General features: G+C 38.1%; 1 protein-coding gene across 1 annotated transcript; it reads right to left on the bottom strand.

Annotated features, from left to right (window-relative positions):
- Nucleotides 1-336: 336 nt before the first annotated feature.
- HRH1 (histamine receptor H1) lies at nucleotides 337-1,746 on the bottom strand. The gene has a single exon (XM_010584455.1). The coding sequence runs from the start codon at nucleotides 1,744-1,746 to the stop codon at nucleotides 337-339; it is 1,410 nt and encodes a 469-aa protein (XP_010582757.1).
- Nucleotides 1,747-16,101: the final 14,355 nt, after the last annotated feature.

Raw genomic sequence — 16,101 nt, forward strand, 5'->3', positions numbered from 1 at the left:
TCTATAGCTGAATAATTTATAATCACTGAAGATCTCTATTTGTATCTCCAGTTTTTGTTCTACATGATGAAAAAGGTAATCTCAAATTGTAAAATGTGTACAACAGTGTAACAGTTCTTAGATTGCCCCCAGGTTTTTCAGATTCCTGATTTGAATTAGTTCTTCAAATGTATTAAAGCTGTTAAATGCACGCTTCATACTTTTACTAACAGTTGTTCATAAATTACAGTTTTCCAAAGTCTTCTACTTTAGGCATGGTGTTTGTCTTTGAAATTGGAACATTTTGTTTGGTTGAACTCTTGAGCTGCTTTTTAGCTCAAAAAAATCAGAAGAATATCAGTGGATGTGAAGGATCTTTTTGAATGTCTTCTTGAAATTCTGGTTACAAAGAGGATACAGGAATGGATTTAAGGTGGAGTTCACATAGCCAAGCCATATAGTGACCATGTGTAATTCCGAAAATTGTTTATGGCCATGGAAAGCTATTACCATAAATAACACAAAATAGGGAATCCAGCACAGCATAAAGGCTGCCATTATGACCCCTAACTGCTTAGCTGCTTTCCTTTCCCTATTCCCATGCAGTCCTTGAAAGTGCCTTTTGGAATGGGTGTGCAGAGTTTGCCAGGTTTTCCTTAGGTAAGTCAGTCCTCTGAAATCCCTGTTCTCAGTCTTTTCCTGAGGACTGCAGGCTCTTTCAGGGTTAGGATTGGAATGCTTTCTACAGGGCACCTCCTCTGTGAAAGTATGGTTGTCTGATGCATCACTTAAGTCACTGTCTTGTGAGCAAGGGTCCTCTTCAATTTTGTTCTCTTTTGTTGCACACCCACACTTCTTTCCTGCTTTATCCAGGCCTGGCTCAGACTGGACAGTAGTGAAAGGAAAACAGCTCCATTTAAGGACTTTCTTATTACTCCTGTTAGCGAATGCCTTTGAAGACTTGTCAGAATCACTGAAATGAAGCTTTGGCTCCATATTTTTGGGCTGAGGGGAGCTTTGCTTGTCTTTGGGAGGGGTGTTCTCATCTAAGATTTTCTCTTGGAGGCAAATATTTTGCTTGTCCTTTGTGGGATTTTTTTCTGAGAAAGACCGATATCCATTGATGAGCTCTCGGTGTTGACAGTGTTTTCGAACAGCTCTGAATATTTTATAGTAGAACCATAACATGATGATAGAGGGTAGGTAGAAATTGATAATGGCTGTCAACACTTTAAACCAGGTGACTTCAGAGAATTCGGTTTCACACTTGTCTTCCTGTACTTTCCTTTCCCCATTATTAGCAAAAACATGCCATCCTAGGATTGGAATGACCCACGTGAAAGAGAGCAACCAAACCCCCAAAATCATTAGTGATGCTCTCGTTTTTGTTCTATACTTGAGATATTTCAGTGGTTGCCGAACTGAACGATAACGGTCAATGCACAATATGAAGAGATTGAAAATGGATGCCGTACTGGCCACGTAATCCATTGACAGCCAGAACAAACAGGCTGGTAAGCCTAGAGTCCACACATGACGTATGAGATAAACAATATTCAGGGGCATAACAGCTGCACCAACTATGAGATCTGCAATAGAGAGGCTGACAATGTATAAATTGCCAACTGTCTGCAGCTTCTTTTCCGTTTTCACAGCACATAGTACTAATATATTCATGACAATAGTGATCAATGAAATGCTTCCTAAGAACAGACCTAGAATTGGTGAGTGAGGATTAGGTGCATTCTCTATTGTATTTTTTGACATCTTCTGCACAAGAACGCAGAATGAAAATCAGAGAAGATGTCCAGGCCTTGGAAATTCAGTCTTGGTTTACACTCCTGGATGAAAACGTGTTGGATTCCTTTGTGATGTTTATTTCCAGAACTATAGAAAAGACAAGACATATGCTCAATCACTGTAGTACTAAAATAAAATAATAAAACTAACCTGTGCTTCAGCTTAGCACTGCCCCCTTTAGGACTTTCCTAAATAATAAATTTTTACAACATTTTACATATGGGTAATTTGAGATATGTTCTATGAAGAGTACTGGAGCAAGCTCCATGAACCAATCCAAAATGGTTTGCAGAGGTTTTTCATGGGGCTTCATATAATTCTGACCCCAGAATCTGGAGAAGAAATTTCAGTCCTCACTGTTTTAATTTATTATTTCTCATTAAATAGCTGCTCATGAACCATATCATAAACTACATATTGGCAAACCAATTTAAAGCATGACAATAAAAAGCAAATTAAAATGGTTTGTACTAAATAGTTTTAAACAAACCAGTGATTATTTACAAACTACATCTAACAGTTTGAGAATACAGCAGTTGGATTTAATTATCCACCAATAATAGGCTATCATATGATGTCAAGTGGCAAGGTATTCCAAACAATAAAAATGCTGCAGCCAGTCTACACCTTTAGCTGATGCAGAGTCTCAAATAACTCCTAAGGTTGCAGCCAGTGCCTATGTTTTCACTAGTAGGCAGTCGTTCAATTTATGGGTGATGAGTAATCTCTTCTTACCCAATTTAGGCTTACATAGATTTCAAACATTTAAAGATGCAGCCCCATTTTATTTCAAATACAAACTAATAAAAGTTCAGGGAAAATAATAAGAATTTTTAGGATTAATAAGCATCTTGCAGTCTCTCAAATGTATATAAATATAGGGTCTTTTAGGCTGAAGTTTACTAGTCGTTCAGGTGCCTAAGAAACATAAGCAAGAACTGTTGTTCTGCAATAACTTGGAGAAGCCACGTTACTCCTGCATGCTTGCTGTTGCTGTTTGCTCCATTAAAGTGGAAAATAATTGGAAATAAGAGGAGTTGAGACTGAACACATAGCAAACCTTTCCTTTATGCCTAAGAATTTTTTTTTTTATAATTAATCTTTAATAAATGAGCTATCTTTATTTGCTTAGAACTTTGGCATGAGCCATGTGTAGAGCCTTCAGAATGAAAATTCCTTAAAATCTTCTATATCCCCATGATTAGAGTGCCTAGGAATTCCAGTACATGCACTGCAGTTAAAAAAAAAAAAGACAACCTAATAAACACTCACCAGGGCATATACAAAACCCATTTTACAGTGGGCCACGTTTGCCCAGTTAGTTAGGCTTGTTTCCTAGTCACATTCATTTCTACATACTATTTTGCAGGTGTTATCAAAGAGTGGCAGATTTCATTTGTACAGTCACAGTGGTGTGTAGCTTTGTGGTGACTTGATCTGCATTGGGAAACAACTATAGGTGCATACTTCACTTGTGAATGTAGAGTTTATATATTGAGATCATAGGCCTTAATTAAAAAATGTGTTATTTCTTCCATTTTTTAACACAAGCATAACAACTCAAATATTTGCAATGAAAGGGGAAAGGAAGGAAGGGAATGTAGGGGTAAGAAAAGCATCTTTTCAAAGTTGAGTAGATACGCTATTCCATTATCTAGAAATTCTATGTGCCTTTGGTATCTTCTACTTCCCAACTGCTAACTTAGTGAGTTGATGTAAAGTCCAAAAAATTATTCATAATATTTTAAGTCTTGGATCATATGATCAATTGACCAATTCTATCTCCAGGATATATAAGAAAAACCTCTGTGAGGGTGATGATACATATTTTCTGCCATTTTTCTCTTATAGCGCTTGTCTGAGTTTATGTTCTGCTCTTAAAGCAGTGAGGAAGGAAACTGAGACTGTAGACATACTAGCTCAAAGTATTTACACAGCTAGCACTGAGAGATATGTATGGGATTTCTCATCCTTGTTATTCTAAACATGATCAAAACAGTATTTCAGTAATCAGGGTTGAAGCTAAAATGTTTGTGTGCTTTCTTACAGGAGGTCAAATTCCTTCTTCCTTTAGCTTTACTTACAGGTGCCTGGTATTATGAAAGATGTGTGCTTGGTAGCAGTAGCATCCATAGGCAAAGGAAATACATACCCTGTGGGGTATGAACTCAAGAGCTGTATTCTGTAATTCTGTATTCTGTACAGCCTTCAGGTTCTGTCATGTATAGTTCTTCAGTGACAGCTAGTCACAGATGTCAGAAGATCAGAGAGGCCTCAAGCACCTCCTGTTTGATAATGAGAAAAGAAATTACTCCACAGATCTTAAACCAACATGTCTGGTGACAGGAAATGGTTATATCCCAGTCTGTCATTGTCTTTCTTTCCACAGCTATACACTGTAACCTCTCTGCTGGAGTTAAGTATATGGAGCATGGTCAAGTCAAGAAGTTGATGTTAATTGCTTCAGGGACCTCATAAAGAAATGTCTGATCTTCACCCCCACATATTTTCATTTAAATTTATGGCAAAATAAAGGGAGAGAAGGCAACTTTGAGTCTTCAACAGAAAGAATAACAGCAAAGAAAAATATCTGATTGACAGTTCTCCTTGGTTATTTATGAACTGCATATGGAATAAAACATAGAGCAGGATACAGTAAGTGGTGTTGACTGTTTCCCAAACTTTCTCTTTAGCACTGCTGCGGTGAGATAGGGTAGAATTTAGGAAGCAGCCTGAAGAACTTGATCTGGAGTACTTCTACTCCAAATAAGGCACAAAGGTCTAGTTTTTCAAATCATGCTCCACTTTTATTAAAACATCTATTAAATAAAAAAGCTTGATTACTTTTCTGTTTTTGAAGAGCTTATACAGGCTATAACAATCCAAGAATGATGTCAGGACATGCAAATCATTCAAGAACACTAAGAACAAGAAAAATTCAGGGTAATGCATTTGCTCTTTTAAAAATACACATGCTAACAGGTACACCGTATTAATGATAATTCTGTCTTATAATGTAATTGTCATCACAACGTCACTTGAGCAGTTCATAGTCCCTGATGGATTTTGCCTTCTCTGCTTTATGGAGAGCTGGCCATGTACAATAAAATTTTGAAGTGAAATTGAGGAACAGGTCAAAGTGATCTGCTAAGCATCATAGAGTAATGTTAGATCTAAAACCAGCCAAGGCTCCCTTGCTCTCCAAACAGTGTCCTGACTATTATACTGTTTTTTTCTGTCTAGACTTTGGGTCTGTATTCATTCAGACACCCTAGACAAGCAATGTTGATTTAGAAATTAATTTTTTTTTTTTTTTTTTTTTTTTTTAACTTTAATGTAGTGGAAGCAACTTAGTCTGGCTTTGACCTTCTAACATCTTCCATTATAATAAGTCCACTTACATGATAAGGTCTAATATGGCTGGAGTGGGACTATACCCAGTAACAAATGTCTACAGTATTAATCACTGGAACAGGCTTGCAAGAACCATTTGCCCTAGTCTAGAGTGAGTAGATCTTGAGGCTGGATTAGGATATTGAAGCTTTACAGTAACATTGAATTTTCCCTGTTGAACAATTTGTGGTTTTCACATATGATCCTTTACAACCCTGACTTTCTGAGTATTCTCCCACCAAAGACAGTTTTGTAAGGCTCTGGGTAATTTATGTTTTGGAGTGTGTTAATGAGAAAAGAAGCCACTCTAAGAGGTAACGGGAAGAGGGTCTCCATACCTTCGGTGTGAAAGTTGTATACCCAGCACATACTTCCTACCTATCTAGTTTTATTTGAAGCCAAATCGTACCTCTCAATCCATTAAAAAGATGTACCAAGGGATTGAGTTGGTCACAAAATGCTTAGAATAGAGCAGAAATGCAATGTTGCCTTTGTATGACCTCGTCCTTGCACCTTGTCTCTTTGCATTCCCTAGCATGAGACACCACGTGCTGCTGCTGTTTCTGCGTGAGAACTTTCAGATCATACAGAATTCTCCTTAACAATAAGTTATGGTAGGCATTTAGCAGCATATCAGACATACTGCAATCCCACACTCATGTGTGTACAGGAAAGAGAATTTGGTGGCTTTCTTGTATCTTCTAAGGGCCCAAAGAAGGCTTCCAACACAGGAGTCTGTGCATCTTGCACCTGTCAGTGCCCATGCTCTTTTGATAAGGAGTAAGTTGTAGAGGGCCTACATCTCCCTCTCCCACACAGGCCAACGGAACAGTACAAGAGAAAACTGTAAGCTTCTCCTAAGAAGCAAAGGTGACTGCACACAAAATAGCATGCAGAGAAGTTGCATTTAGTTGCAGAAATGTTATGTTATTGGTCAGTGCCCTCTAATACTGCTCTGTATTTGGAGCTTCAGCCCTTATATCCCAGTCTTGCCCACTAAGCTTGCATTGAACTGCTACGCAGTTGCCACTCTTTGCTAGAATTAGTACATTTTGCCACACAACGTTGTCCAATGGAAGATAACTAGAAGACAATAAGCCTTGCTCCATGTTATGAAATTCACTGATCACCTCTTCTGTGTTTTAGGGAAGATTGTAATCTACAATTTTTTTTCTTAAACTTCCTACCATCATCATTAGTAGTGATGGTACCAAATATCATCAGCAATTAGTCATCATGAGAGTGCTGTGATTTGCAATAGCAGCTTCTTCCTCTTCATTGAGGCACACACCATTTTGTAGTGGCTGTAGACTGTTTGTGGTATATGTACCCCTGCTCAGGAGCTACTGGCTTAATTCTTTACCTGTAACTCAGTTCCCAGTAAAGGAACTGTAATAATACTGAATAAATGTGTTTTAATATTTGGACAGTTTAACTCTCATTACACTGAACCAAAGCTCACTAATACAGAAGAGATTTTAAAGAAAATCAGCCTAAGATCTTGGATAGCTCTTTGGAATTTCTAAACCCTGACCTCACCATGAAATGCCTTCTTTAATTTTTACTGTCTGTAAAGAGCTTTTTCTACAAGGAAAATCAGCAATCATTATTTGTTTGTTACTGTATCACAGTGTAATTCTTCCAAGGAACAAGAATCTACTGGGAGATGCTAAGTGGATGCCTTACTGACTCATTAGTGCAGGTGCAACCTATTAAGCCCTGACTAAGTGGGAGTAAGTTTCTGGAAACACATGCTGGCATATCTCTTATGTGTATGTTTTAAAGAAACTACAGCTACAACAGGAAAAGGCTAGGCTAGAACAAAATTCTTGTTCATCAGACTAAGTTCAACACAGAAGGTAAGATTTTATTTCAGATGGCCTGTGTTGACTATGTTGTACTTAAGAAACCTATTTGTTTCTAGTGTTTTTTTGTTTTAATTATTCTTTAGGTGTTGAAAATATTAACACACTAGAGGTTTGATTAATTTTCCTCTCAAAGACTTACTTATTTCTCTGTAAGAAAACAGTCCCTAGGCAATGCCTGCCAATAATAAATAAATATTTTTGATAAATAGTAAATGAAAAGAACTTGATAACCTACCCGCTGTTCCCATTCAAATGACCCACTGTCTCAGTCCAGGAAGGACCAGCTGTGTTTTTCAGAAAAGTGTCTACCACTATCAAAGGAAAGACTGGATTCTATCTATACTTGAGTTGTCTCTTCTAGGTATTCTGAAATGAAAAGACTACATAATCTGAAACTTTAGTGTCTGACCAGTCAAATTTTGTTAATCCTTCTAAATTGTCCTCTTCCCGCCACGTACCTATTCTAAGGGCAGTGAGAATTATAAATTAATCTTCCACTAAGGGAACAAACAACCCAGACTGACTTATAAATACTTTCATTCTTTGTTTTTATTATGACTCTTCCTTTGTGTGAAGAAACTCAACCAACATATTTGGACATCTGGCTCTCTAGTTTTGCATAAACTTGTATTGCGTGCATTTGGTGGCAGATAATTTTCAGTGGTTCTTGATGTAAATGCTGTCTCAGGGGAAAAATGAGGCCAGAACTAATGTAGCAGATGGACGCTGTTGCAGATGTGCTGAAGTCTGCTTTACAGACTAGACTGTAGATAGAAAATTGCTGTCTGAGTTGTTGGATTGGTGATCTGCATACTGATTTCAGGAGTTGGATGGCCTGGGAAATGGTGCAGGCCTTCAGCGTGCCAGTGGTAATTTGCAAAGGTACTGTTCCTGGGGAGGGTAAAGGCAAGTAGGCTGTTTCTGAAGCCTTCTCCACACTTTCACTTCCAAACAGGGTAGGTGGTCTAATGCTATAATTACTACATTTTTTCCCCTCCTGGTTCAGTCGCTTGTCTAAACAGTATAGTGAATAAGCTCTATAGTTTCAGAGCAACAACAAAGCAGAATAGAAGAAGTAATGTGGTTACATCTATGCTCCTAAGATATATTTATTCAATTATCTCTGGGAATGCACATGACAACTAATTTTAAACTACTTTAACTGAAGGCTCCTTGAATTCATTTATCCGTTTGTTCTGAACATGCAGTACATGTGAATGGTCCTCTCATGCTTAGAGCAATGAGTGGGGGACCATTTAATGCAATATTACAAAGGGACTAGAACAAGGTCATCACTTCTGCCCTTTTATACAGGAGCTATATTGCTTGGATGTGGTCTGGTCTGTGATGTCAAATTTATCCTTATTCCTCTAACTTGGATGGTGGTGTTCTAAGGATAGCAGGCAGACCTTATGAACAACAAAAAGACATAATGCAGAGCCTACTGTGAAGGGAACTTGAAGTTTTTAAGTAACTTTGTGAAGTCTTTGCAGGAGAAAAAAAAGTATTTATGATTATAGCTGTATGATATACTGAATTTGTAACTTGGTTATGTAAGGATATTTTCTTTTCAGTCCAGTGATTCTACTGTGCTATTGCTGTTTTTTGTTTGTATATCTGAATATTAGGGTACAGGCTGTCAGAATTGCAGATAAATACTTCTGCTTTTATTTAATTGAGGAAATGTTACATCTGGTTTCCTTAAGTGAAGCATAATTCAAAGAGCACGAAAATGTTTGGGCAAGCTGGAAGATTTGAAAATATAAGTGGAAGTTCAGCTTGGGGCTTGTAGATGGTACTTGACTTGATTATACTTGATATTTTCAGGTTTTAGTTTTTATAGAATCACAACAGTTGCTTCTACAGCCACATGCATCAATCAAATTGGCAGGCTACATGCTGCTGTCAGCACAGATTTTTCTGATTGCTGATCTTTTATGCTTTTATTTGGCTGGAGGTCCTGGCTTTAGTAGGAACGAAATTATCTACAGTTTTAGCTATCTGCCAGCAAATAGTTTAGACCTGAAATATAGTTTTAGCATGAATAACACAAATCATTATATACAGCCACGCTATCCTTCTTATTTGCGTACATGCATCCTGAGTCCTTAGCTTTTTATAAAAAGCACTGGACTTTGTGAGGAAATTAAGTACTTGAATCTGAGTCACCATTGCACTGTCTGAGCTCAAATCTTGATTAAGGTGCTGTGTCTGTGTGAAAAGACTTATCTCTTTCAGAAATAACTGTCTCCTCTGGTGTTCTGACCCTTCCCCCCACTTTCCCCTTACTAGTGTACTGTTTTCTTCATTGGATTAATACTGTACTGGATCCTATCTTTAATCTTCCTCTTGCTTTGCTGTCTGATATCCTTGGGTGACTACTAACTGTGTGTGTTGTTGTTAGATTTCTTGGGGGGACAGAGAAGAAAAATTCAACTTTTCATTTTGTGCAGTGAGAACAAACATGCTCATTTTACTACTGACAAACTTCTCAGGGGTCATTTAAAAGTACTGTTATATCATTAATATAAAACTTTGCCATTAAAAAAAAAAAAATACCACCAAACAAAAACCCAACCTAAATCAACTGTGTAGACAGTTCCGTTTGGATTACTATAGTAGCGTACCTTTGCTGATCGTATACTCTTTCCACTTTAAAATAGCATGCTGCTCTGCTCATACATGGGAGGAATTTAATTAGTCCCAGAATTAACTAGTGTACTTCTGTGGCATGGCAGAGTGGTCAGTCACTTTCCAACTTAATTGAGAAGTTAAATTATACGCTATTATGAATGCACATCACTGCAGGGGAACCAGACAAACTATTATAACCTGTCAAAAGCAAATTATTTCTGTAAAATATGGAAGCTTATGACTTCATGGTACAAATGCAGCTTCACTCTCAAGCAACTGAAAGTTTGAGATGTTTATTACTTCAGTCGTGCCTACAAAGGGGTACTGATTTGAAGACATTTGGCATGAAAAGCATGATTTACTGCTTGCTTATGACTTGTCTATATGGAGCAACACCTTGTAAAAGAAATATTCTGAAACAAATCTAATCCAACCCAGTTAGTTAACTTCAGCTGATACTGACTTTGCATCCTTCCATCCGGTCTGATGTTTCTGTTCTTGGGCACTGCCAAACACAAGAGGTCCATTTCAAAACTTGGACTCACAGTGTAAGGGCCAGTTCTTGAGTGAAGACTGATCACAGAAATACTCCCGTGGAAGTTCTTGCTCCTGTTAGCATAACCGGAGTGCCATCAAAGCTCTTTTCCTTGAGACAGGAGAGTCTATGCTGGGGAAAACTTCATTCTGTTTTTGATTTTTGCTATGTGTTCCTGTGTCTCTGTGTTCTGCTTTTTTTTTTTTTAAGAAAGTTGATTATTTGGTCTCTCCAGATGACAACAAATACAACTTTTACCATATGGTTCATATATGATACTGAGTATATGTGAACCCAGAAGTATATGCTAGATGTTGTTTACAGTATACAACCCCCCCTCTGCTAAACCTAAGAAAGTGCTGAGCAGAAGGCATATTCTTGGAGCAGTCTGTCAAAAATGGAAATTGAATCCAAAATACAAATGTGTTAGTCTAAGGAAGTGTTCACATAGGTAATAATATGCAATATACAGCTAAATATCAAATATTTGCTCAAAAAAGACAGTTACCTTTACTATATAAGGTATATACCCAAGAAGTGAAGCTATATGTAGAGAAATCCTTGTGTGAACAGAAAATACTGGCCATAGTAGCATTTAACTGTGTGAGCATGCATGTCCTAATTAATTTGCATAGATGAGCATACAATTTAATGCTAAGTAATACTTTAAATATGAAGAGGCCATGCCAAGATAGGAAGCTACACACCAAAACCGAATTCAGTTCTCTGAAGTTTGATTTGGTACAGAATGGTTAGGAGCTCAAACACTCTTCTAAAATCTATATAAGTATTTTCAATAATATTTTCTTCTTTAAAGAATGGTTACCATTTGTGGCATGCAGTCTTACTCTGGGTATGCTCTTATCTATAAACAGTTTATCGTTAATATTCTCAGATTTCACACACTGTTCATGCATAAGTCCATTGAAATTCCATAAGTCCTATTCCCTGGTGTATTTTTGGTACTGATTTCACTGCATGTCATCTCTTTTCTGTTTCTTCTCTTTAGAACTCACAAATAGCACTGAAAGCCTAAGTGAATTACAGAGTTCTGCAGACTTACACAGTATCTACTAATTCATAACATTGTTCTGGGTTATTAACATTATTTTTTTAGGCTGAGAATTGACTCTTTGAGAGCATTATTCTTCCATGCATAATTAAGGACGGAGCATCTACATCTCTGATATCTCTACACTGGAATTTGTATACTCTGAATCACGTTCTGCTTGTTTGAATTTTCATTGTTCCAATACTGATGCATATTCAACTGTGTTTTGTAACTCCTGGAGACATAAATCAATAGCTGAAAGCAGGTGTGGAAAGCAAGGGAAGAGTATAAGAAAGTGTATTTTCCTGTGCATTTCAATGCATCCCGCTTTGTGCCAAAGCTGTGATGTTCTCCTTTTTCAGTCCTCTGTTTCAGCTTCTCTGAGCTTTACCAGGTCTTTCCTGATCCTCCCTTGGCCCTTTCTTCTGGGGGGGAGGGGAACTTAATAGCTGGCCTGTATGATTAATGTGAGAGCTACAGGAATAGTATCAGGAAAAATTGTTAAATAACCCCTGACATTCAACTACTGACAGAACCTTGGCTCTGGAAACACTACTTGCTATTTAAGACAAAAAAGATGTCTGGATGTGGCTCATAATCTAGAGAACCTTAAGTTACAGGAATACAGTTGCAGGCTCTTTACTTGTCAGCAGAACCACTGAATGCAGTAGCTTCTGTGCTGTTTGTTTAGGAACATTCTGAAAACAATTTAGGAAAGGGGAAAACAAAGAAATGGAGACTGTAGCTACTTAGCTGAAAAGAAGGGGGTGGGGAAGCCCACAAATGTAACAGTGAATTCCAGGAGTAGCATATAAAAATGAAAGTGATCAAGTTACCTTTAATGTTATAATCAACTAGAATTGCTTCTAGTCCTGTGACTCAGTGAATAAAGTACAAATATCCAAAAAGCAGCCTAAAAATCTCATCTAATCTGGTAGCAGTCAATATCGGGCTATATGCAGCTAGATTATTACTGGAATCTATTCATCCTAAGAAAGCAGCTAACCTTTTTGTCTTTGACATATTAAAGTTTAAAATTAATGCCATCTGGAGACTCCCCACCAAAACTGTGTAGTCCTAGACACTTGAAAGTTGAATTTTTAATTATTTTTTTTTTAAAGATCACTGTTAATGAATGTGTATCATTTACAGCTCTAATCCATACTGAGGAATACAGACCTGGAGCAGAGGGCATTTTTACATTTAGTGTCCTAAGTAGAGTCAACATTAGCAGGCAGAGATCTTAAATATCATGTTTTAAATTCCAATAGTGTCACCTAAACCAGGATAGTCTGAAAGTGTAGTTTCAGTATCTTTCAAGTGCTGGATGCCTGAAGTGAGACTTGGAAACCTATTGGATATCTGGGTGTTTCTATTTTATTCTGGTGTCCTGTCCCATCCCACCCTCCCCCAGCAGTATAATGCTGCTGTCTTCTGATCATTGACCTTCATTTTTATATACTAATACCGAACCTTCCTAAGTTTAAGTCGTCGATGTATACATGTGTTCAGCAGTATAATCGACTACTTAATTAAACAATTTTCTAGATACTATTTAACTATGACATGAATTTACAATTATTTTCTTTTTCCTAAAGAAATATATTATTTTATAATTCTGTGTCTTAACCTGAAATTACCAGGAGATAGATATACCCCTTTTTTTTTCTCTGGCTGGCATTTTTGAACAACTCTCTTTATTTCATGACCATTAAAACCAAAAGAACTAACAGAAGATGGACACATTCAAAAGAACATTCTGACCCTCAAAATGAAGCTCTTCTTCCAGTGGCTCAACTTTCTGGTTTAAGTCATACTAAATGTCAGTTTTTCCGTGACAAAAAAAAACCCAAAGCAGTCTTGTTTCTGTGGTAGTATTTCCCATATATGGATTGGTTTTGCCCAGAGATTGGGGAAAATCCCATCATGACTAGCATCCTAAAGCTTCCAGATGTGGTATAAACTTTCCCTGCTAGCCTAAACATCATTAGCAGCATATAGTTCATTATCAATGTGATCTCTTAACAAACCAGTATTTAAGTGCTATTGTCATTAAGTAGTGCAGTGCTGGAGAAGTCTTATCTTCTCTACTCCATTACCTGTCTGTAAAAAGAGACTTTTGCTATAGGGGTTAGACCTATTAAATAACTGTTGCAATAGATGAAAACATCTTTGTGCTTTGATGTAGTAAACAAAACCACTAGCTGTAAAATCTTCTATAAATGAGGGGAATTTTCCAGTCTTGTGGTGCCTTTAAAGCTGAGTAGCCACAGTGGTGCCTTTTCACTGGCGATCTATTCTGTTACTGGAATCCATTAATCCAACTCACTAAAACAGGACATCTTTCATACAGGGATAGCAAAAAATCTTTAGAGTTTTTTGGATTCCGCCTTGTGTTACTACTTACTCCAACCATTGATGAACTGTAAAACTAGCTGCTTTTAATATTTCTGCATCAGAAATGCAGTTAACTTTTTAAAATGTAACTTAACCAGTCCTTCAAATATCAAGATCTGTCTGTTTCTTTCCAAGTGACTTACTTGGTGAGTTGCTACTGGAGAATCACTAGCCAAAAAATAATTTATGTAAACAAGAGTTGTTAGTCCTTTAAATGTTGAGGTTGCATACCTCAATACTGTATCTGCTATGCGGTTTAACAGTTTCCAATAGAAAGAACTGGGTTTGGATAAAGGAAGCTTCATTGTCTGATAGGGAATAAGTTAACCACTTTTGAAGCCTGATTAACCCATCTATGAATAACTTCTCTGAATTCTGAGGAACTGCTAGATGTGGAGTAAACTTATTGTTTTGAAAAGTCATTTAGCTTCAACAAAGATGGATTTCTCAAGTTCAGATTTGCATCCTTCAAGATGTTCTCTCTTTTCTCTAGCTCTTAGTATATGTATTGAAGAATCCAATGTTGCTATTCTCCAAAAGAAGGAAAAAAAATCTTAGAACTCTCCTTGCCCCAGAATTAGTGTCTGGTCAGGATAAGCACAAACTAGTTCACGATCATACTAACATTGCAATTCATAATAGGAAACGTCTTCCTAATACTTATTAGGATCTATTAAAAAAAAAAAAAAAGATGACCACAGAGTAGCAGAGAGTAGTGTTTTTAACATTTTATAAAATAGAATGAACCCTTTAGGGTCAATGAAAATCAGACGAATATTGTGAATCTTCTTCCCTCCCATCCCCCGCAAGCTATTGAAGTGCTGATCAATATGAAATTTCTTTGTGGATTTACCAAGATGAACTTTAATTTCAACCCAAGTGAACTTTTAAGCTATACAAGACTTCATCACAAAAATGCACAAATTCAGAAATTCTAGCGGGTGTGAGGACTTACTGTCTCCTTGTACTGTTAATAAAAGTAAACCCTGTTACTGCAAGTTTTGGTTTCAGCTCACTTAGATATGCTAATGTACAAAACAATTTTTTTGTCTCTAATTTGAAATATATATTGAGTTAGTCTCTTCAAACATCTATAAACTTACTGTAGTAATATGATGAGTTCCTTCGTATTTTAGCAAAAACCCATTGAATGTCCAAAGTTTTCCCTTTTTAAAAAATATATATATATCTATATATCTATCCGACTTAACCTTCTATTTTCTCCAGGCAGTTTTAATGTGGCTTGTTGAATTAAACAGGTGGCTGAGGTGAACTGGTGGAGCACATGGTCTCCTACAGCTAGAGAGCCTGGCACCTTGCAAGTAAACAGTTTAGAAGCAGTTTATCCAAGAAGTCTGATTCCTCTTCGTTATTCCTGCTCAGTGTCTGTGAAGGAAAGGCTGGGGAGGCTACATCAAGAATTGGCCACGGCATAGACTTAGAGCAGGTTATGTCCCTACTGTACCCCCCACACCCATTTCCCCCCTCAGGATGTGGTGGACTTTTATGTATTTGAGAAATGCCACAAGATCTGTATGGAAATTAATGCATCTGAGATTTTTCCCCACCTGCAAAGTATGACTGTCTTCAGGAAGGGATGAGGGTTAATGTTCAGGCAAATCTTCCTCTTTCTTCAGCCAAGTCACTATTTCTTCCTCAAAACAAGGAAACAACCCCACCCTTCTCTTCTCAGCCATGTACTCTTTCACAGATACTTATCATGTGTCAGAAGAAAGGTGCTTAAAATAAGGGCATAAATATTTTGTGGGTAGACGGAAACTCACCCTAACCTTCTTCATTCAAGTAGTCAGTGTGACCATTAATTATAACGGAGAATCTGGCCTTTATCCATCCGTTTCCCTTCCCTTCCTTCCCCCCCATCAGAACATCACCTTCATGCTCTGTCCCTTGCTGGCACGTAGCGGCTCGGGCTCCTCTCGCCGCTCCCCGGTGCAGGTGCAGCAGGCAGGCCTCGCCGCAGAGCCTTGTCGCTGGTGGGTCTGCAACCAGCACAGCCGTCCTCTGGGGAAGAAACCTGGCTGAGCTTGTTATATTGTATTGCTGCACCTTTTTCTTTTTTCCTCGAGAAAACATAATCGGCTTTGTGCGACTTGGGCGCGTAGGTCCTAATTTTGTCTGCTCCTGGGGGAGGCCCTTTGCCCCGCACTGACCCCGCGGTCCCATCTGCTGCTCTGGGCTGTGCGGAGGGTGAAAACAAAGCTGCCAGCTACTCGCTAGGATGAGTCAGATAAGGAGCAGCCAACTTCGGCGAAGCGTTCTAGCTCTTAGGGAGTGTTGTTAAAAATGAAGTGTCTCGGTGGGTTGTTTTGCTCTCGTTTTCCTTTCTTCTCCTCCGGTCCTCCCGCGCTCAGCGCTATCGCTGGCTGCCCGGGCTGGGACGAGCGAGGGCTCAGCCGCCGCCGCGCCGCGCCGCTCCCCTCCCG

The sequence above is a fragment of the Haliaeetus leucocephalus genome, unplaced genomic scaffold, assembly GCF_000737465.1.
Source record: "Haliaeetus leucocephalus isolate CR32 unplaced genomic scaffold, Haliaeetus_leucocephalus-4.0 Scaffold984, whole genome shotgun sequence".
Lineage (NCBI taxonomy): Eukaryota > Metazoa > Chordata > Aves > Accipitriformes > Accipitridae > Haliaeetus > Haliaeetus leucocephalus.

Bases quoted from the DNA above. Each gene is read 5' to 3' on its own strand.
- HRH1 (XM_010584455.1), bottom strand. From the start codon at position 1,746: ATGTCAAAAAATACAATAGAGAATGCACCTAATCCTCACTCACCAATT.